Raw genomic sequence first — 22,847 nt, 5'->3', positions numbered from 1 at the left:
TAACAGCACACTACATTTTATATTGTAATAGTTGTTTAACAATCTCCAATATATTTTATACAACATAGTTTTTAACAGCATCCATAGATTATTTCCAATCAGGTACCTCATCTATTCTAAGGTCGAAAATATGGCTGATGATGCCCACTATTGATGGGCGAAACATGTACCATCTAATACACTAATTTCATGTCAACAATTTTAATAAGGACACTGTCCTAATATTTTAAAAATTGTATTGTATTGAATAGGTGGATGAATATTAAAACATACAAGTGTTATTTAATACAAATATTTTCAATACGGACCCAAAATGAATTTTATAACATGTAACATACAACTTAGTCGAGTAGCTCTTCTTCTTTCACTCAATTCCTCCCAACCCAAACTTTGCAACATTTTTGTAACGCTACTGTTTTGTCGGAAATCACCCAGAACAAATCGAGCTGCTTTTCTTTGGATTTTTCCAGTTCTTGAATCAGGTAATCCTGGTGAGGGTCCCATACACTGGAACCATACTCTAGTTGGGGTCTTACCAGAGACTTATATGCCCTCTCCTTTACATCCTTACTACAACCCATAAACACCCCCATAACCATGTGCAGAAATCTGTATCCTTTATTTACAATCCCATTTATGTGATTACCCCAATGAAGATCTTTCCTTATATTAACACCTAGATACTTACAATGATCCCCAAAAGGAACTTTCACCCCATCAACGCAGTAATTAAAACTGAGAGGACTTTTCCTATTTGTGAAACTCACAACCTGACTTTTAACCCCGTTTGTCAACAAACCATTGCCTGCTGTCCATCTCACAACATTTTCGAGGTCACGCTGCGGTTGCTCACAAACTTGTAATTTATTACTCTATAGAGAATAACATCATCCGCAAAAAGCCTTACCTCCGATTCCACTCCTTTACCCATATCATATATATATATAAGAAAACATAAAGGTCCGATAATACTGCCTTGAGGAATTCCCTTCTTAATTATTACAGGGTCAGATAAAGCTTCACCTACTCTAATTCTCTGAGATCTATTTTCTAGAAATATAGCAACCCATTCAGTCACTCTTTCGTCTAGTCCAGTTGCACTCATTTTTGCCAGTAGTCTCCCATGATCCACCCTATCAAATGCTTTAGACAGGTCAATCGCGATACAGTCCATTTGAACTCCAGAATCCAAGATATCTGCTATATCTTGCTGGAATCCTATAAGTTGAGCTTCAGTGGAATAACCTTTCCTAAAACCGAACTGCCTTCTATCGATCCAGTTATTAATTTCACAGGCTTGTCTAATATAATCAGAAAGAATCCCTTCGCAAAGCTTACATACAATGCACGTCAAACTTACTGGCCTGTAATTTTTAGCTTTATGTCTAACACCCTTTCCTTTATACACAGGGGCTACGATAGCAACTCTCCATTCATCTGGTATAGCTCCTCCGACCAAACAATAGTCAAATAAGTACTTCAGATATGGTACTATATTCCAACCCATTGTCTTTTGTATATCCCCAGAAATCTTATCAATTCCAGCCGCTTTTCTAGTTTTCAACTTTTGTATCTTATTGTAAATGTCATTGTTATCATATGTAAATTTTAATACTTCTTTGGACTTAGTCTCCTCCTCTATCTGGACATTATCCTTGTAACCAACAATCTTTACATACTGCTGACTGAATACTTCTGCCTTTTGAAGATCCTCACATACACACTCCCCTTTTTCATTAATTATTCCTGGAATGTCCTTCTTGGAACCTGTTTCTGTCTTAAAATACCTATACATTCCTTTTCCATTTTTCACTAAAATTTGTATGACTGCCAATTATGCTTGCCATCATGTAATCCTTAGCTGCCTTCCTTGCTAGATTCAACTTTCCAGTAAGTTCCTTCAATTTCTCCTTACTTCCACAGCCATTTCTAACTCTGTTTATTTCCAGTCTGCATCTCCTTCTTAGTATCTTTATTTCTCTATAATCATAAGGTGGGTCCTTACAATTCCTTACCACCCTTAAAGGTACAAACCTGTTTTCGCATTCCTCAACAATTTCTTTAAACCCATCCCAGAGTCTGTTTACATTTTTATTTACCGTTTTCCACCGATCATAGTTACTTTTTAGAAACTGCCTCATGCCTGCTTTATCAGCCAGCTCTGATGTATCAAACGTATCAATTAACAAGACTACAGATTTAGAGGGACGTTGTGTAGGTAATGTAGTGATAGGGACCCTAGAAACTAATAGTCACTGAATGAGTTGGCTGTGTGGTTAGGGTCACGCAGCTCTGATGCAGCTGTGCTTGTTCGCTCAGACAGCAACAATTGCAATTTTAAGGTGTGTCAGGTTTTATTGTGCAGTGCAATTGAAACACCAAAACAAAAAACAGTCAATTGCAAGCCATGTAAAACGATATGTATCAGAATTTTCTCAACTGATGGAACTGTATTGTTCTTTGAAGTGTGCAAAATTAAAGTCGCTGCAGATAAACGGTTCACTGTACAACAACATGTCGAGCGTGAAAAGCATTTGCACACTCTTGAAAAATATGAGAGAAAGGAAAGTGTCCCGATTACTGTTAAAAGAAACTGCTTTGACATCATGTAACAAATCATTTTCCTTCCATAAAAAATTGTGTGAGATGTTTGTTAGTGCAAATATTCCACCAGAAAAACTATGCAGTCCAAAATTAAGTGATTTCCTTGAATACAGATACCACACTGACCATACTATTCCAGATGAATCAACACTGCATAAAAACTACCTATCAAAATGTTACAGAAACATACTAAACTGAATATATAAATGAGTGAATGGGGGAAAAATGTATCAATTGACAAGACTACAGATTTAGAGAGACATTATGTAGGTAATGTAGTGATAGGGACCCTAGAAACTAATAGTCACTGAATGAGTTGGCTGTGTGGTTAGGGTCACGCAGCTGTGAGCTTGTTTTTAGGAGATAGTGGATTCAAACAGCACTGTTGGCAGCCCTAAAGATGGTTTTCTGTTGTTTCTCATTTTTGCACCAGGCAAATAAATTTGTATTGTATAAAAATAAAGGGTATCAGACAGTGTGTAAAAATAGCCAGTATTTTATCGGGAGAAGACTTCAGAATCAACATTTTTAAAGAGGATTTAACAGCTACTGACATACTGTTTTTCAAATACATCTGTGGAAGTAGAGACAAGAAATTCCTCAAAGTATAAAACAGTATTAGCTGACAACTGCCATTTCTTCACTTTTGATAACTTGAGGATGAATACTGTGGTATTTTGCGTTAACTAAGGTATGCTTAGTTATGTTTAGTTTGCTGCACATTTACCTTAAATTTACTGACACAGGAAATACCTCGGCTCGAACACCTAAAACCAGTAATGTCTTCACATTATTTAAGAAGAATTGAAAATGACCTGGTGATAATTGTTAATTTGTTGAATGTTTGTTTTACAATGCAGTTATTCTAATGATATATTCATTATTTCTATAGCCCAGAGCCAAATAAACGTAAGCGCCAAACAATTAACTTTGCAGGAGAGCGAGAAAACAACATTTTGCTGACATTTCTATTAATATCTCTGAAAGGAATGGTTCAATTTTTATAAAAATTATGATTGACATGCTTTACAATGTCGTTCAGCTTTGTTTATCGTTATATCTTTTTTAAATATCAAAATATTGAGAAAAGGGACTTACGATTGTTTGGCACTAAGGGAATTTCATTTTATGTTGCATTTTGCTCTGAGTCATATGAACATAACTCCATGGAATGTACCCAAACACACAGGTTTTTATTAAATTAATAGACTTGTGAAACATTTAAAAGTAACTAAAACATAAGTACCAAATGTAATTAACAATAACAAAAAGTCAAAATTAAAAGTAAGCATACAATTATTTAGATATACATCTGGATGGTTTCTTGTTCCAGGTAAATATGAAATAGAAACATTCCAATAATTTCTAAAACAAATTCATTACCGTAAAGGAAAAGTTGGAACTAATCTTCAGTTCTGTGAATGTATATTCCTCAACTGTATTTTCTTCTGCATTCTGACTGTCCACATCAGCCGATAGAGCCAACTCTACCATTAGTTCCCCTCTACTTTTAAATTTACTGCTTCCAGTTTTGTACATTCCAAAATATTGCTTCTAACAATGCAAACTTAGTCTGGAAAAATATCTTCTAGTCTATAATCTATAACCTACACTAGAAAATAATAACATGGTAATAATGGAATAGGGTTTTTTATGGAGAGCAATAATTCACTGTTTGAGCAATACTATGTTCAGAGCACAGTGTTATCTGAAATTGGAGTTAATTGCACCAGACTGTTCCATACTGAGAGTCAAAGGGAAGTAACTCACACCACTGTGAAGTTACGGGCTTCCGTGTACGCAAATCAAATTTTAGGACCAAAGAGAATCAAGTGGCATTCACTACTATTTGGCTCTATGAAGAAGTAGAGTTACTACTTTTTAACTTTAGGAAACTTTGTTATTAGTGTTCTTCATATTTACTACTCACTGCATCTAATAGACAATGGTTAGATGTAACAGAATCACTAAAAACAAAAACAAAAAGATTGGAATTACGTTTCTTTGGCTCTGGGCTGCAGATTTTTCTAAGACAATTGTTATGAATAAATTAATAACTTTTATTAGGTCGCTTTTTTAATTTGGGGCCATTTGAAGAAAATTTTAGGGGCATTTTATACGTCATTTTTCAATAATTTTCAGGTCACAACCAACCGGGCCCTATGCATCGTCTTTGACAGTTTCTTCTCTTTTCAGTATATCTTTGTACAGTTCTTCAACAAAGCTAATGAATGAGCACATTTCATCTTATTGCATTTACTTCTTTCTCTAGTAGCATTGTCATCAATGTTCAAGTACAGCGCTTGTTTTCCTGTATGCAACATACACCTTAGTAATCCATATGCGCTTTAGCCCTCTTATCCACTGATTTCTACTGCCTAGCTCAGCAGAGAAGCTGCATGGAACGTCCGGACATAAAGGTATGGGTCGAAAAGTCTATCTAAAATTAACTTAAAATCATAGGACAGGTTCTAGAATACATTATTCGTAAATGAGAATTCGAAGAAATAAAAGGGTGGAAAGGTTTATTTACAATAAGCATGAGAAAAGAGTGATAATCTTTCCAAATAAAAAACTTACAAATATATTACAATAAAATTCTCCTTCACAATTTGAAATAGAAATATGGGTCTCTAACAGAAATAATAATTATTATTGTGGAATACGGTGGTATTATTGCGTTTTTGACATAGGATTCAAATAAATGAAACTGTGCATGGCACGTAGCATTGATCTGAATCGTCTCTTTATGTGAAATAATATTATAGATTCGCACATCTCAGCCTGATTGAACAAATCCGAACTAACTGGTAAATAAACATAATAAACTTTTGCTTGGGACTAGCATATACCCCTCAAACAGACACTGAATTTACAATCACGGAATCTGCCTGGAACAAATTGAAGAGGGAACAGAACCTCACAACCTCAAAATAAATATCAACATCCCTTGATCAACAACGCATACAATAACAATGGACAAAAACACATCGGACAACACACACAAGGTCAAAAGAAAAAACACATCCTGAGAAAGAAAACAGATATATACATTGGACTTCATCGTCTGGGGTCCTGAGTCTCGAATGCAAGACCTCTAGGGCTCTGGATGTCAACTGCCATGTATCATGCACAGCGGGTCATTGCGGGCTACCTTAGCAACCCCTGCTCAGCTGTAGAGGGAGAAAGTGAATGGCAAAATATTTTTACATGTAAACAGAACTAACCTGCCTTGGTCTGGATAACAGTTTAGTGTGTACACACCATTCATTCATTGCGGCTCAGTCGGCCAACCTCGAGAGACTTCACCTGCATTTGGAAACAACATACCTTTCTCCTCTCGGCTTTCGAAAGCATTCTCCCATTCAACACCTTGGTAGAGAGGTGGGTCTTTGAGCTAAACTTGCATCTCAATATGACACATCAAACTGTATTCCAATATTATGCCTCAATTAGGCCTCACACCAGCCTGTACTCAAATATACAATTTGCATCCCTCATGAGGATAGCCTGTTCTCTTTACGGTTTCTCACACATCGCATATAGAATGCACAGGTTTGAATCTCGGCTCTCTCTTGGCCTATTCTCGTATATTAGCCTCGTCGGACTACTTTCACACATATCTCACTGCGGCGTCACATACACACATGTCTCAGCTCTATCTGGCCACGCATCTACCCTCTCTAGGTTCTCATCCCACACACAGGTACAGATTAGTCTGTTGCGGTATTATATAAAAGACCCTCTCTGAATCACAACGGTGTAAATGTCTCTCTGGTCTCGCTGAAAGCTGAAAAACATGCCCCACGCATAATCATGCACATCCTAAAGCTGTTAACTATGTAATCTCCGATACCGGGTTCCCCGTTCAAATCTTTAGAGGTAAGTTGACCTCCAACTCACTTTGACAACGTTGACATCAATATAACCCTCGCGTCCATATATGGCACATAAGAAATCTACATACAAAATCACGTAATAACCACTAAACTATCATTACCCTCATACCATCTAAAGCAAAGCTAATAAAACACATGACTGGCGCCTGCCATCAGCCCCAAGCTATTACTTAACCTACACTTGAAATAAACATGCTTAAGGCATTTAAAAGTAAAATATTAAATATTTATATTAATGAAAAGGCCCTGAGTTGTATCTATAGCTGCAAATCATGCTTAAATGCAGTTCAACTCATCTGAAATCCTCCGTCATTGCCTCACCGCGCCGTCCAGGGCTGCATTGTGGAATTAGCACATTTTAGCACTATGTGGACTGGATCGTTACGCCTGGCACTCGAATTCTGGGAATGACATTACAGATGCCGCCTTATTCTTTGTCGATCCTCGGCAAATCCTGGAAACTGGATGATGAAGTATGACACTGTTCTTCACTGCCTTATATGTATTTGTGTACAATGCCACGAAATAGGCCAGACGTTAGTAACTTAATCAGCTACTTATGATATTAGTCCGACCCTGAGTAGAGCCTATTATGGGTATGATACCCGGTCACAACAAGTCCGTATGGCAATCAACTTACACATACCGCACTAAATTGAAAAACTCAAAATCTATTTACGATATTTATTTACTCACAGTAAATGCTCGAGTGAGCTAGGCTACTCCCTAACTACAGCTTTCTAATCGCTTTGTTAGAGGCACTTTGTCTCGAGGTTTGGTATGAGCGACACGCACTATACACTGGTCTTTCAGCAACTAGCCTCTAGTTCACACGGTTGTCTACCCTTTATAGTATGGCCAGTTTCCGCTGGGCTGTGTACTTCCCCGCTCTCACTAGAGATTGTCTTTGTGTACCGGACATCCCTTTCCAATGGCTGTTTGAATTTAAGTAACGAAACCTTTAAAAATGCCTACTTGTTACTGCTATGGTGCAAATAGTGCTCCATAATTCCAATCAATATTTTCCAGTGTTTTTACATTCGCCCAAAACATGCACTCATGTGGAAATAACATCTCAGATTAGCGTGCTACTACGCATGGAGTGCTCAGATTTGGCTACGTGATGTTGGCACTTCTGGCTCCACGTGACAAATTCAGACATCTCTGTCTCTCAGTCTTCTTTCTCTTATTCTGACTCACTTGGGAATGCTATCTACGGGGTCTTCATGAGTAACTTCAAATTAAAACTTGCTTCCCCTTGGGGTTTCCGTGAGTAACCGCAAGGAGTGCAGCATGCGCTACGGGGTTCGTCTCCCCCTAAAGCACGGAGTTAGGGCTCTGCTATATTAGAAAGTTTTATTAACATAAAATGGAGATATTTGACCCGTAATACAGTGATACGGTACACTATATGTATATTATATAGGTCTATATACCACAAGCTCAAATTACCTTTTACTGGGCGAGTTGGCTGTGCGGTTAGGAGCGCGCAGCTGTGAGCTTGCATCCGGAAGACAGTGAGTTCGAACCTCCCTGTCAGCAACTCTGAAGATGGTTTTCCGTTGTTTTCCATTTTTGCACCAGGCAAATGCTGGGGCTGTACCTTAATTAAGGCCATGGCCGCTTCCTTCCTACTCATAGCCCTTTCCTACCCTATCGTCACCATAAGATATCTCTGTGTCGGTGCAATGTAAAGCAAATTCTAAAAAAAAATCAAGTTACCTTTTCGGACTGTCATTCTATGAATAATAATTTTTAGTTCGGGAATTTTATGAACTTCATGAATTTTATCAAATATGTTACTTTTTCTTTTTGTCCTTTTTCCTAATTATCTGGGCCAATATTTGATGTGGATTTGAATCAGTTTTACAGCTCAATGCCCAAGTTGATGCCAACCCTATGAGGAGGGATTCATTCACAACTGTGTGTTACTGTGGTGGTTGGTAGCATTTTTGGTTGCATGTACTGTAGATGAAGAGGTATGAATTAGGACAACCACTAACACACTCTCCCCAAGGCACAGGTATTAAATTACGCAATTAATACCCTCAACCCAGCCAAGAATCAAATCCATTGCCCTCTGAACTGAACTTCAGTACGCTGACCATTCAGCCGATGAGCTGAACTCAGAAGTTCCAATGATTGTACATCTCTTCCAGCTTCAATAGAGTACAGCTTCAGAGGGAGTACATTGCCATATAGTATTTCATATACGGTAGATATATATTTTTGGGGAGATTTTCAAGACTAAATTTACCAAACTTTGCAATCATTTAAAAAAAGGCACATCTATATATATAAAATAAGAGTTTTGTCTGTACATTGCTCAGAATTTGAAAAGAATGGTATTTCTGTATCGGTCATGTCTACAGTAACAAGAAAATGCATTTTTTACTTTTCCGTAATTTATGTCTGTCTGTCAGTCTGTCTGTCTGTCTGTCGGTCTGTCTGTATGTATGTATGTACACGCATCACGAGAAAACGGCTGAAGAGAATTTAATGAAAATCGGAATGTAAAGTCGGGTGATGAACCGCTACAATCTAGGCTATAAATTATTTTAATCACGCTGAGTGAAATGGTAGTTTAGGGGAAGGCCTGAAATTTAATTCTCAAATATTTATGTTATTAGTGGTCGTGTCTTAATGAAAATCGCTAGACGAAGATGGGAAATAAGTCAATACAATATAGGCTATACACGATGAGAAAAATGGTAGTTTAGGGGAAGGCCTAAAATTTAATTGTCAAATATTTATTTTATTAGTGGTCGTATCTTCACGAAAATTGGTATGCGAAGTCGGAGAATAGGTCTCTATAATCTAGGCTATCAATAATGTTATTCACACTGAATGAAATGATAGTTTAGGGGAAGGCCTGCAATGTAATCTATGTATATAAAATAAGAGTTTTGTCTGTACATTGCTCAGAATTTGAAAATAATGGTATTTATGTGTCGGTCATGTCCATAGTAACAAGAAAATGTACTTTTTACTTTTCCGTAATTTCTGTCTGTCTGTATGTCTGTCTATCTGTATGTATGTATGTATGTATGTATGTATGTACACGCATCACGAGAAAACGGCTGAAGAGAATTTAATGAACATCGGTATGTAAAGTCGAGGGATGAGCCGCTATAATCTAGGCTATAAATCATTTTATTCACGCTGAGTGAAATGGTAGTTTAGGGGAAGGCCTTAAATTTAATTATGGAATATTTATATTATTAGCGGTCCTATCGATAAATACTATATAACTAAAGTTATATAGAATTCAATTTCCAATCATTTATGTCTTATACATTTTTAACGTACCGGCTCTGATAACACAGATATTAATGAATTTGTATTTTTGTTGCTAAGTCCATATCAACGCCGAGCCACGAGAAAATGGGTTAAAAGAATTTAATGAAAACAGCTATATAGAGTCGGGGATAAGAAACTACAGTCTAGGCTGTAAATAATTTTATTTTCCCCGAGATGAAATGGTAGCTTAGGGGAAGGCGCCTAAAATTTAATTTTCAATACCGGTACCTATGTTATCGTTGCTGTCGAAAAGTACGGTACTACATAACAAAAGTTGTAGACAATACAATTTCCGATCAATTATGTTTCATTCAGTTTTACTGTACCGACTATGATAAGAGTGGTATTTCAGAAGGTCTACAGTATCCAAAGCGCTTAACAGTGATCAACAATAACTTTACATTGACCATTGTTTGCTGTGATGTTCTTCGTTTCTTATGGTGCCGCTCAACTCCGATAGATGGGATTACTACTGCGTACCGAGTATAACAGCCTGACTGAACATTGGCGGGAAATAGCTGGGGAGTTGGAAAACTTTCTTCTTTAGCATGACATTCCTCTGATTCATACATTTTCTGATACTACTGGTGCGTAATACACGGGTTCATCATAGCATTCGAGCTATTCAATCCCTACTCTGAGGCACTGATTGGAATGAGTAGTGTGCATATTGAACGGAATAATGACAGAGGAGTGTTCATGGCAGTCTGCGACCTGGTTGTTCCAGCTCTGGAACTTTGGACTCTTAGATCGGCACCGTAGTACTGTTCGTTGAAAGTGAGAAAGTGTGCGGTTTTTCATTTGATCGAGTATTTTATATAACATTGCTTTCAATCGCTACATTCCTACTGACGTTTTTGTAATGACCTATGTTGAATTCAGTTAGGAAAACCACCAAGTCAGTCTTTCTGAGAATCCCGTAGCGAAGCACGGGTACATCAGCTAGTTTTAAATATATTATTACTTGATCAATACGGTACCTACCGTAGATGTTTTCTGACCATCAGAAAGAATGGGACACTGCAAATTTAACCTATTTAATTTTAGCGCAACTTCAAATGGACCCTGTCTCTTCCCTTACTCTCAATTCATTTAATGGTTTAGTCAAGTTAAATTTACTTTAACTAACTGGGTGAGGCAGAATAAAGCTTTATTCTAAATAAAAATAATCCATGGTTTTCAACTTTTTTATTTTCCTGTAAGCAGGTTTAGTTCTTACAATAGTTTAGGTCAAAATATTGACCTATGCACTATTAGTGTTCTTGACATCAAAGTTGTTAACATCTCTCCACAAACTTATGACTATTTACATTAAACAATAATGCTCTTTGTTCAAAAGATGATCCTTCACTGATGAAGACTTTAAAAGAGGTGAACCATATCTAAATGTTAAACAAACATTACAAATTGTATGGTACTGCCTAGTTATCTTTTCAGTTTGAACAATCTGCCACACTTAGGGTAAAGTGTTTCTTTCACCTGTTTCAACAAGTCCTTAAAGTAATACTATCCTTAAAATTTTCTCCTATGTCATTTCCCTTCAACATACTGGCATTACTTTCCTATTCCTATGGTTTTAACCCATTTTAAACCTTCAGATGTCTTCAGGTCTCATTCATGTATAATACTGATGCTCATTGTTTTGGAATCAAGTGTTTGCAAGAGCTAATCTGTAGTCAGTGTATAACTCTATCATCTATCTTCCCTTTTCTTTTCTCTGGCCTTCACTGTATCATTTCCATCACAATATTACATTTTCATCTTATTTGATAAAATGAGTTAACTTCTAAACTTCTGTACTAGTATGCCATGTAGACCTACTACTTGATTTCTATCTTGACAATATCAATACATTAAATACAGTCAGAAATAATTCTCTGTAATCCTCATATTGATGATGTACATATTTTATATATTGTATGTGTTTATATGTTCAACCATTTACTAATTATCTTATATACACAAACTATATTTTGATGTGTAAGTGCCCGCCAGTATGTAATGTCCTGTACAATTCCTATGTATGAGCCTGCAGGCTCGTTGGAATTAATTGAAATAAATGAATGAATGAATGAATTACCTGTGGCTCAATTTGCCTCCTCACAATTAGATCCACTCCAGCATTTCCCTATGTGATTCCATGTTAATAATTCTGAGCTCACCTGACCACAAAACATACTCCACTTATGCCAATTACATCTATTTTCACCTGTACATTTCCCTTTTCAGATTCTACAATCTACCATGATGATTGTAATTTCTAAACTCCCACATTTTAACTTCCATAATGGCAATATTCACCTTACTGATCACCTCATCCAGAACAGTCCCTACCCAGAAATTCAAATCAGGAGGCTACTTTACACCGAGAATATTTTACAAAGGAGAAAGTCACACCCTCTGTACAACATACTATTAGAGCTGCATGTCCTCAGGAAAATTGGGTCTTTAGGAGGGCTTAATCAAAGTTCCTTATGAAAATTAATAGCTTATTCCTCTATTAATCACATCGGTTGGATAATTGTCTTTAGTTTCCTGCTATGTTCAGCTGTGCAACAGTTTCTACCCAACCAAATCACATTCAGTATCATTGCCAGGCCATTACAATCCAGTTGATCAATGTTGTTTCATTACAATAATATAAAGCAATTGGTTAAACAGACTACTGTGGTAAAAAAAAAAACCACCACAGGACTCGATATAAGGGTCTAGTTAGGCAGTATGGAACTAATGAACATTAGCATAAAATGAGAATATCAATGTTAACTTTAATTTCAGAAAGACATATTTTGTTAAAGTGGAAGCTATTTTCTTTTTCATTTTCACCTTAATACAAAGCACATTTTTAAAGTACCAACATTTTCCTTCAAGGAAACACAGCATTATTTCAAAACTTTTTATCTTTCTTGGATTCTACACACCTTCAACTGCTTCTCCACACAGTCACCAACATTATTAAGCCTACTGTCATTATGAGGCACCCAATTTTTATTTTTTATTTTTTTACTAGTGGTTTACCATCATATTAACACATCAAAGGTTTTCGGCATCGCAAGGATGGGAAAGGGCTGGGATTGGGAAGGTAGCGGCCACAACCTTAATTAAGGCAAAGCTTGGTGGTGCAGTGTCTAATAAAGGGTGTGTTTCTGAGACAAAATTTAAAATCCGCACTATTTTTAATATTATGGTTTTGCCCACTGCACTCGTCAGACGTCAACATAAGGTTGTTCAACTGGCTCCTTCACAATTTCACCTATGCATTGTTGTAGAGATGAAACTACTTTTTGAGCACATCTTCTAGCACAAAATTCTAGTCACACATAATAATGAGCTTGGTTGGTTTTCTAGAATGAGTACCTATATCATAAAGCCAAATCTACCTTTATACAACTTTAGCTATCATAACTGTCTTCAACAGGATGGATCGAGGAAAGCACTCAGATTCGGCTGGAGTGGAAGTATGAATATGGTGGTCTATCTGTAAAGGTGCAGGCTCCTTAACCTAAAAGTGGAACTGCATTATTAACCTCAAAGTGAGAGTAGTGTAGGTCTGAAATACGTCATGGGTGCTACTGAGACACTTTAAGTTATTTGCTCTGTTCGTGGAAAGGATATCTTTTTATTGGAGGCCTCCATATAAGCAATGTTTTGAACCTCACTGCCTGGCACATGTGTAAGAAGAGAATTAAGAGAACCTGACTTGAGAGCAAGCGACAAGCAATTGGCCGTGCGAGAAATATCCTGAATTCCAAACTGTATCCAATCGGTAGTGAGCGTTTGCACATGTGACTTATTTATGGAGAAGGCAAAGCAGACATTTATGGGGACCTGAGGTCACATACATTGGAAGGGATAACTGCTAGGAATCATGGGGGAATACATTGTATAAATACCGTAAAGTTTTGCCCCTTCCAGTACATGTTAACATATCATCCTGTTAACTGATAGGTATTTTCTTTCTTTGCGCGGGATTCTCACCATGATTTTTCCATTTATTTCTGTAACTGGTTCATTTTTTTTGAACCAAAATACTGTGTTCACAAAAAGCCATGTAATTTGAGCACTGCTGATCTTGTAGATGCCTTGGGAAACATTGTCCATTAAGGTATCCTGAGACTCAATGATTTTAGCCAATGACACAGAGAAGGTAGTATTATCCCCAGAGCCCTGTAATATTTTATTTCCAATTTTTTGTTGTACTTCACTGAGTTCTTCTACATGACCTACAAATTACACACGCATGTTGGATATGAGAAAGAGACTCTCAACTGACGGCCATCAGTACTGTTCAATGCTGGGTTCGAGATTCCTCAGAGAAAGGCAGGAAATTGTCACAAGGAAGTGTTAACAGTCTGAAGTGACAGACAGGTGACAGTTCCATCATTACTATTCAGTAAAAAAATTTACTAAACCTACTCCAGTGGTTGGTTGTCAACACGCAACTGAAGAGAGAGGGAAGTACAGTACAATGTTTTTGTGCCAATTGTATGTCACTGAAACACATGCTTACCTCACACATTCCACTCTACTTCCCTCTTCCTTCACTTCCTCACCCTGCAAGGGTTGTGTGCTGGAAATAGGAATGTCTGCACTTCATCCACTCGCTTCACAGCTGCTACAACTGTCAGTGTCCCTTGGAATTCTCTCCCATGTGGGTCAGACGATACATCAAATAATTATCGGGAATGGTTAACCTTGCATGAAATAAATTTCAGGGTTAAAAGCCTGTATTGACAATGCTAAATATATTTATGGTCAACACTTCCACTGTGGTAAAATTGTCAACTGCACTGAAGATCAGAATTACTATTCCTACCTCCCTATGTTACAAAAGAATATTTGGTAAGATTAGAAATGGTAGGACGCAGTAAATAAATAAAAAATTGTAAATATTTCTGTTATTATTCATCAAAGGACTTATTGGTACTATGCATTAGCTCAGAAATGATGTTTTCTACAACTTCTGTTATGTGGCATTTATTGACAGAATCAGTACTGTAATGTAACTTAAATGCTTTTCAGTATGTCAAAAACAAGTAAGTTAATTATAATAAAATGGTATTAACATAGATATTGAAAAATTAATTTTTAGATCTTCCCCTAAACTATTTCACCTAGCATGAATAACATTACATATAGCCTATACAGTAGTGCCTTCTACCCAGTAGCGTAGCCAGGATCGGCCAATGGGGGGGGGGGGTTACAGTAACAAAATTAAGATATAACATAATGAAAGTGCTTGTGCTTGTGCTTGTGCTTGTGCGTGTCTGGTACGCGCATGCATGACTGTCATAAGGATACTGATACAAGAGTGAATTACTGTATGTGATATTCAGATTGCAATACACTACAAAATTCTTACTTTAAAATACAGAACAAGAATAATATGATCGAGGTCAGCAGTTTTATCTCAAACGGTATGTTCAGTTTACAATCTAAAATCTAATTTTCGAGGCTTCCTAGAAAATAAATTTAACACATCTGTTGGTTTTACAACTATGTCTCTGTGAATGTTCAAGGGAGCCAACCCGTTGAGTCGACTTTCACTTGTGGTATTTCTGAGGTAGGTTTTAAGGCATCTTAATGTTAAAAATGATCTCTCTGGCTGCAGTGGTGACAGGTAGGGTGGCAAACACTCTCAACAAGCAGTAGATTGCAGGGAGTTTATTTTGATCACATAAAAGAAGTTTATTGTTTACTGTCAGTTTCTATTTATTTTCTTTTTGTGAAAGTTCAATGGGGGGGGGGTTCTAACCCCCAGTAAACCCCCCCCCCCTGGCTACGCCCCTGCTTCTACCCTGAACTTGAATACCAATTTTCATTAATTTCTCAGTCTGGTGGTATTTGAAGGTGCTCAAATATGCCAACCTTGTGTCTGTAGATTCACTGGCACGTAAAAGAACTCCTTCGGGACTAAATTCTGGCACCTTGGTGCCTCCGAAAACCGTAACAGTAGTTAGTGGGACGTAAAGTCAATAACATTGTTATTATTCGTTAATTTCTATTCAGCCATTTTCTTGTGATTCGCATGCATACATATGTACATACAAACATGATGGATATTTAAAAATTGTTCAATCCTTCTTGTCCTGGATGTGACTGACTCCCAAATACCAATTTCTTACAATTCTGACCAAAGTTTAGACAAAATACTTGTTTTATAAAACTCTTCTTACCGAGCTCGATAGCTGCAGTCGCTTAAGTGCAGCCAGTATCCGGTATTCGGGAGATAGTAGGTTTGAATCCCACTGTTGGCAGCCCAGCTTCCTTCCCACTCCTAGCCCTTTCCTGTCCCATCATCGCCATAAGACCTATCTGTGTCTGTGCGACGTAAAGCAACTAGCAAAAAAAAAAACCTCTTCTTTTATTTATATAGGTTTCTGTTTTGTATCCAAGGAAGTGGTGAAGTAAAATATTAATGATACTAGTTTTATGTTACACTAACTACTTATGTGTACAGTTTTCAGAGATGCTGAGGTGCCAATATTTTGTCCCTCAGGAATTCTTTTACGTACCAGTAAATCTACCAACACGAGGCTGACTCCTTCAAACACCCATGAACTGAGTCGACATCGAACTGCAAAGTTCGGCCCAGAAGGTCAGCACTCTACCATCTGAACTACTCAGCCCAGCCAAATTGACAAATTCATTTGCATGTCAAACACTTTCTAGAACATCTATTGTCTTTGATTTTTGAAAATCATACCTCATTTGGTCCCTTGCAGTTTGTTGAAGATTAAGATGACTGTTGTGGTCTTGCAGTGTTTTTGTTGATTGTGCATTAGAAGTGCATTGAACTTTTGTCTAAAATGGGTTGCATGACCTCGTAAAGAGGTTTCTATTAATGTTAAATTTGGTATAAAATATGTTCTTGTGCTTCAATATGCTTACTGGATTGTATCTCTCTCCTTTGCATGCACCATACATTTTCTGAGGTGTTATGTTACTGTAAGGGTATTCAGTTTCACTCATCCCTGCAATAATGCGATTTACATCATGAGATCATCCTGATGTGGTTAGTAACTTTCCGTTCAGTTTCCTCAATAATCTTACTTTTTACCACCACTTTTGCTACCTTGATTATCATTTACATCTACAGGGTTTTCCACATAAAACCTGACCATTTATGCACTGCTGAGCCAAGGCCAGTAGGCTGGCTGGAATGCTGGCTTCTCCCACACCTGCTGCCCACCTGACTGTCTGGCTTGCCTCCTGTCCTTCACTTTCCACACTGTAATCAGTAGCCCACGTACATTTGCAAAATCAGTTACCTTTAGAGCAACATATTTTTTGTATGTAAATGTTGTTATAAATACGAGGGTGAATCAAAAAGTAAGTTACACTTCCAAGGTATGGCCATTTATGAAACCACCTACACAGATGCAACACGGCTATGACAACATGAAATGTAAGTTCACTTTTCCACATAGTCCCCAAGAGACTGTAAACATTTCTCGGAACGGTGAACCAACTTTTCAATTCCGGATGCGTAGATATCACCTTCAGCACTATGTAACCACCTGGAGACAGCTGCTTCCACCTCCTCATCGTTTCAAAATTGTCGTCCACCGAGGTTTTGTTGCATGGTAACGCAACACCTCACACGGCCCGCCCAAACGTCCGAAATTTGCAGCGATTCAAGTGGGAGGTATAGCAACATCCTCCATACAGTCCATACTTAGCACCATGCGATTATCATGTGTTCGGTAAGCTGAAAAAGGATCTCAGTGGACGACAATTCCAAAACAATGAGGAAGTTTAATAAGTTGTCTCCAGGTGGTTACATAGTACTGGAGGTGGTTTTTTACTCATCGAGAATCGAAAAGTTGGTTGACTGTTCTAAGAAATGTTTACAGTCTCTTGGGACTATGTGGAAAAATGAACTTACATTGTATGTTATCATAGCCATGTTGCCTATGTATAGGTGGTTTCATAAATGGCCGTAACTTGGAAGTGTAACTTACTTTTTGATTTGCCCTTATATAAACTGGCTAGTCATGTTAATGTGGAGTTTATCAGGTGGTTCCCCAGGCAATTGCCTCCATCCAGAACTTCAATTCATGATCTTGAGGAAAAGTCTAAGACTACTGATTCAGTGCTAAACCAGAAACACATGTTGAAGACATACAGTGTTAACAGAAGGAAAATTAAATGAAACTGGCACAAAACTTCAACATTCACCACAAAAATTACTACCAAAATTAGCACAGCAAATTGGAGTTTCAGTGACTTCTCCATATACAGCAACAAAATTATTAAAACTCAAACCTTACAAATGTACGTGTTCATAATTTAAAGCCAGCTGATCCCGCACAACGTGTGTGTTATTGTGCATGGTGTCTGTCATCAGTCAGAAATATGTTTACCCAGTAGAATGCCTGTTTAGCTGCAGATGGACAACATTTCCAGCATTTGCTATGAGGTAAGGGTTTAGTTTAGTTTCTTATACTGTACAGGGTGTAACAATGAGGTACGGCCATACTTCCACATCACATTCCTCACACGTAGAAGAAGAAAATATGTTATATGGACATGCATCAGGAAACACTTTATTTCTATGATAGAACTAATTTTCTGTAACTCTACATAGTACATTAATCATAGGAAACACACAGGAACAGAACGTACTAGCCACACTAGATGAAACTCTTTCTTATATGAAATGTTCTAAAAGCCCTCCGTTAGCATTGATACATGCATCAACACGCTGTCAACAAACTATGTGTAGAGTTATAGAAAATTAGTTCTAACATGGAAAGAAAGTGCTTCCCAACTCATTTCCACATAATATATTTTCTTCTTCTACGTGTGAGTAATGTGTCCAGAAAGTTCTACTACACCTTACTGTTACACCCTGCCTATGCAGATTTACAGATTCAAGAAGCGAAGGCAGAGTACAGACCGGCCAGCGCTGGCTCAGTCGCGTGAGAGCGGTCAGGTTTTATATGGAAAACCCTGTGTTTTTCCTTCATTCTTCAGGCTGAGTTAACTCTTTTGACAGGTACGGTATCTTATAAGTCTTTAAGAACTACTTCGAAATATCCCATAATGTCAGTTAGTTCCATATTGCATAGGTAAGCCCATATAATATTATTTATTTTACACCATACTTCAGCATTAGAAGCTGAATGTGTTAGAAGACTGACTACATAATTCTCATAAATTAACAATGGCCGTATTCCTCACCTGCATGAGGTCAACTCAATAATAATACCTGGTATTTCAGTTAAACTCCCTGCTGATTTCTCTTGTGCTTTTTCTCCATTTCCAACTGTTTGACACGAGCATAAGCTGTACTTCCACCAAGCACTATCCAATTTGATGTCCACCACAGCCATGGTTTTGTTTCACTATAAATGTATGATGCCAACACTGTCTGAGCACAAGCTTTGGCAGTACCGGAGATGTTATGAGTGAGGGGTGAGGTGACCTATAAAGTACATTATTTACAATATTAATCCAATACAAAGAGGGAAATAGGAATTTACATTACATATCAGTATCAGTAACAAGTTAACAGGATTCCTTTATGAGATAACTGTGAAAAATAATTACTATACAATAAAAAGATCACTAATTTAAAGCACTTATTAACTGTAAGATCTACTATTTCAATAAATTCTGTACTGTATCCCTATCCCAATCCCAATGTTTTGCAACCAGTGTCTGTAACCTTTTATGTATGCTACTTAGGTTCCAGAATGGGTAAAGGAAAAAAGAAAAATGTAAAAAAAATGCAATGTAAATTTTAATCTTATACCAGTTGTACAGTATCATTTGAGGTAATTCCACATAAAGTATATCAGTTGACTATATTTGTAAGTAGTACAGGAGATATTATTAGTAGAATTTTGTAAACAATATAAATTTACTAAGGATGAGCTGTGTGTTTAATAGAAAAAATTGTTAGCGTAAATTGTATAATATTGTATTATAGGAAAATATTGTTCTCTTGTTAATTTAATATTTAGTGCTTGACAATAATGTATTTTAATGTACCATTTGCCACCGAGGGTAGGCACCTCATTTGCAAATAAAGAGATTTTGATTTGATGTATTGCATTGGAGGTTACTCTGTCTGCAATGTGGGTTAGGATATTCTTATCTGTTGTAAATTCTCTGAATTTACGCAGCATCTTGGCCACTCCAGACATTTTAGTAGCTTGTTCATTTATCAATAATAATAATAATAATAATAATAATAATAATAATAATAATAATAATAATAATAATAATAATAATAATAATAGAAATAATACCTTACCTCCATCGGGCGTGTCCCATTGGAATTGGGGAAGCTCGCTGGCTCTGCCGCCAGCAGAGTCAGAGGGTAGTAGGGAAATAAAATACCACCGTAAAAAAAAACTGGTCCCTTGCCAGGGTTACGGCGAAGACTGGTAAATGACCAGAAGCCAGAAAACATCTTGAGGCAACCTCTAGGGCTAACAACCCTAGTTGTAAAAGGATGGGTACCCGTCCAAAGCAAAGTCAAGTCAAAAAGCATGATGGCACAACATTTCAAGAAACATACCCCAGGGGGTAAATCTTCGGATAAATCCCTCGTCGTGAATGCCAAGGCGCACGAGTCTCGTTTGGATTCTGGGGGAGACTCGACATCATGCAAGAGACAAGTCGGAGCATCTCGGTGTACCCCGAAGAGTCAAAAACTCAGGCCAAAATCTAAAACCTTTCTAGCAACTTTCAACATAAATTCACTTACACAAACTGGCAAGCTGAAAACCCTCACCAAAGCTCTTCACGAAAATCAGATATCCATAATGGCCCTACAGGAAACAAGGTACCCAGATGAAGAGATTTTTGAATCCAAAGGCTACTGATTTTTCAAGAGCAAAGCGCAAGGAGGAATCCTCAATGGAGCTGTGATGCTTGGAACCGCGTTTGCTGTTAGAACCAAGATCCTTAAATCGGTTGCAAATTTCGAACCTGTGAATGACAGATTGTCTATACTCACAATTAAATGCGCGAACAAAACCTACGCCCTAGTTAACGCACATGCTCCTACAAACGATAAGAACAAGTCTGATCCAGATGAAGTTGATAATTTCTGGGACCTACTGGATGAAAAATTAAACAAAATCCCCAAACACCATGTCAAGCTTCTTTTGGGTGACTTCAATGCCCAACTAGGTCGTGAACAGAAGTACAAGAAAGTTATAGGAAATTACCCTGCTCACAAAAGAACCAATCCCAACGGCAAAAGACTGGTGTCCATTTGCGAAAATGGCTACTGATTTTTCAAGAGCAAAGCGCAAGGAGGAATCCTCAATGGAGCTGTGATGTCGACCCACTTTCGCCATCCACCCAGAAAGCAAATGACTTGGCGTTCTCCCGTCCAAGCTCTCAGAGAGTTCCAAATTGATCATATTGCAATCTCCAGGAGAAACAGCCCTGAGATATGAATGTCAAGGTAAAGAAAGGCATCAATGAGGCCTCAGATCATTATATGTCTCTTATCAAATTCAAACCAATTCCCGCAAACACAAGGAAGACAACCAAACAGATCACACGCTTCGACAATGATAAACTTCGGCAAAGGGTCACGGAGTTCCAGGAGAAGGCTAGACCAAGTGACTGTGACTTTAACAACACCAAAAGTCTCCTTGTTGAGGCTGCCAAAGACGTTGCAGAAATCAAGAGAACCAAAAAGCATGCCTGGTGGAACGGTACCTGCGAATCAGTCCTCCAAGAAAGACTCAATGCGTGGAAACAGTACTACTCTACGAAATCAGAAAATGATTGGGAAACCTACAAAACCCAACGTGCCCAAGCAGCTAGGGTGTTCAGAACTGAGAAACGTAAATACGAAAAATCTCTCATTGAAAAGATAGAACAAAACTTGAGGAAGAATGAAAGCAGAGAGAACTACAGTGCCTTCAAACGCAAACTCACTAGCTATAAACCACCATCTCTATGCTTTGAGTGAAAGGACGGCACACTGGCGACGTCAAATGAAGAAAATTGCAGCATTCTGGCAGATTACTTCAAGAATTTACTTAACTGCTCTAAACCGCAAAGCACCATTGAGACCAAGGAACCCTTACTCAGGTACCCAGATTCCAGACCACCCGACAGAGATGAAATCAAGCGCCACATTGCCCATCTCAAAAATAACAAAGCGCCGGGGGAAGACTCAGTAGTAGCAGAACTATGGAAATATGCCCCAGAGGAATCACTTGATATCTTGCAAAAGCAAATAGAAGAAATTTGGAACAAGGAGACCCTACCCGAAGATTGGAAAATAGCTTTGATCCATCCATTACACAAAAAAGGCAGCATGAAGAACATCAACAACTACAGAGGAATATCTTTGCTACCCGTGACTTACAAAATTCTATCACTTGCCATCCTGGAGCGTTTGGAAGCACAAGTCGAACATCAAATAGGTGAATACCAAGGAGGGTTCAGAAAAGGTCGCTCAACAGCTGAACAGATCCAAAATCTCAAAACGATCATCAGATATTGTACACTAAGGTCCAAGCAGTATGTGTCTGTCTTTGTGGACTTTAAGAAAGCGTACGACTCCATTGACCGGGAAGTCCTGCTAAACATCTTAAATGAATTTGGAGTTGATTTGAAACTGCTGGCATTAATTAGAGCCACCCTGACCAATACAAAATCCAAGGTGAAGTTCCACGGATGTCTCTCGCATTCCTTTGACATCAAAACAGGAGTCCAACAAGGTGATGGGCTATCCCCGATACTCTTCAACTGTGTTCTTGAAAACATCATCAGAACCTGGCGGGTGAGATTACAGGAAACCAACTACAGTCCACTGAGAATAGGAACCAAATCCAAGGGGATCGCAACAGACTGCTTAGCATTTGACGATGATATTGCTGTTCTCTCAAACGACATAGAAACCGCTAGAGCTCAAGTTGAAATTTTAAAGGAAATTGCCGAACAAACTGGTTTGCAGATATCGTTTGAGAAAACAGACGTAATGACTAACATCAAAGAGGCTCCACCAAAACTCCATACAAAATACGGGGACATCACCCGAGTAGACAAATTCAAATACCTGGG

The 22,847-nt window shown here is 37.8% G+C and overlaps 1 protein-coding gene across 1 annotated transcript in view; it reads right to left on the bottom strand.

Annotated features, from left to right (window-relative positions):
- Positions 1 to 18,698: 18,698 nt before the first annotated feature.
- Positions 18,699 to 22,847, bottom strand: part of LOC136862813 (GDP-fucose transporter 1) — a 108,397-nt gene continuing 104,248 nt past the window's right edge. The window contains exon 6 of the mRNA XM_067139073.2: positions 18,699 to 19,233. Coding sequence (XP_066995174.2) covers positions 19,030 to 19,233 — 204 coding nt within the window. The 3' untranslated portion in view covers positions 18,699 to 19,029. The remainder of the gene's footprint in view (positions 19,234 to 22,847) is intronic.

This window comes from Anabrus simplex, chromosome 2 (assembly GCF_040414725.1).
Source record: "Anabrus simplex isolate iqAnaSimp1 chromosome 2, ASM4041472v1, whole genome shotgun sequence".
NCBI classification, from domain to species: domain Eukaryota; kingdom Metazoa; phylum Arthropoda; class Insecta; order Orthoptera; family Tettigoniidae; genus Anabrus; species Anabrus simplex.
The sequence above is the reverse complement of the archived record's forward strand: the minus strand, read 5'-3'. Positions and strand labels throughout refer to the sequence as shown.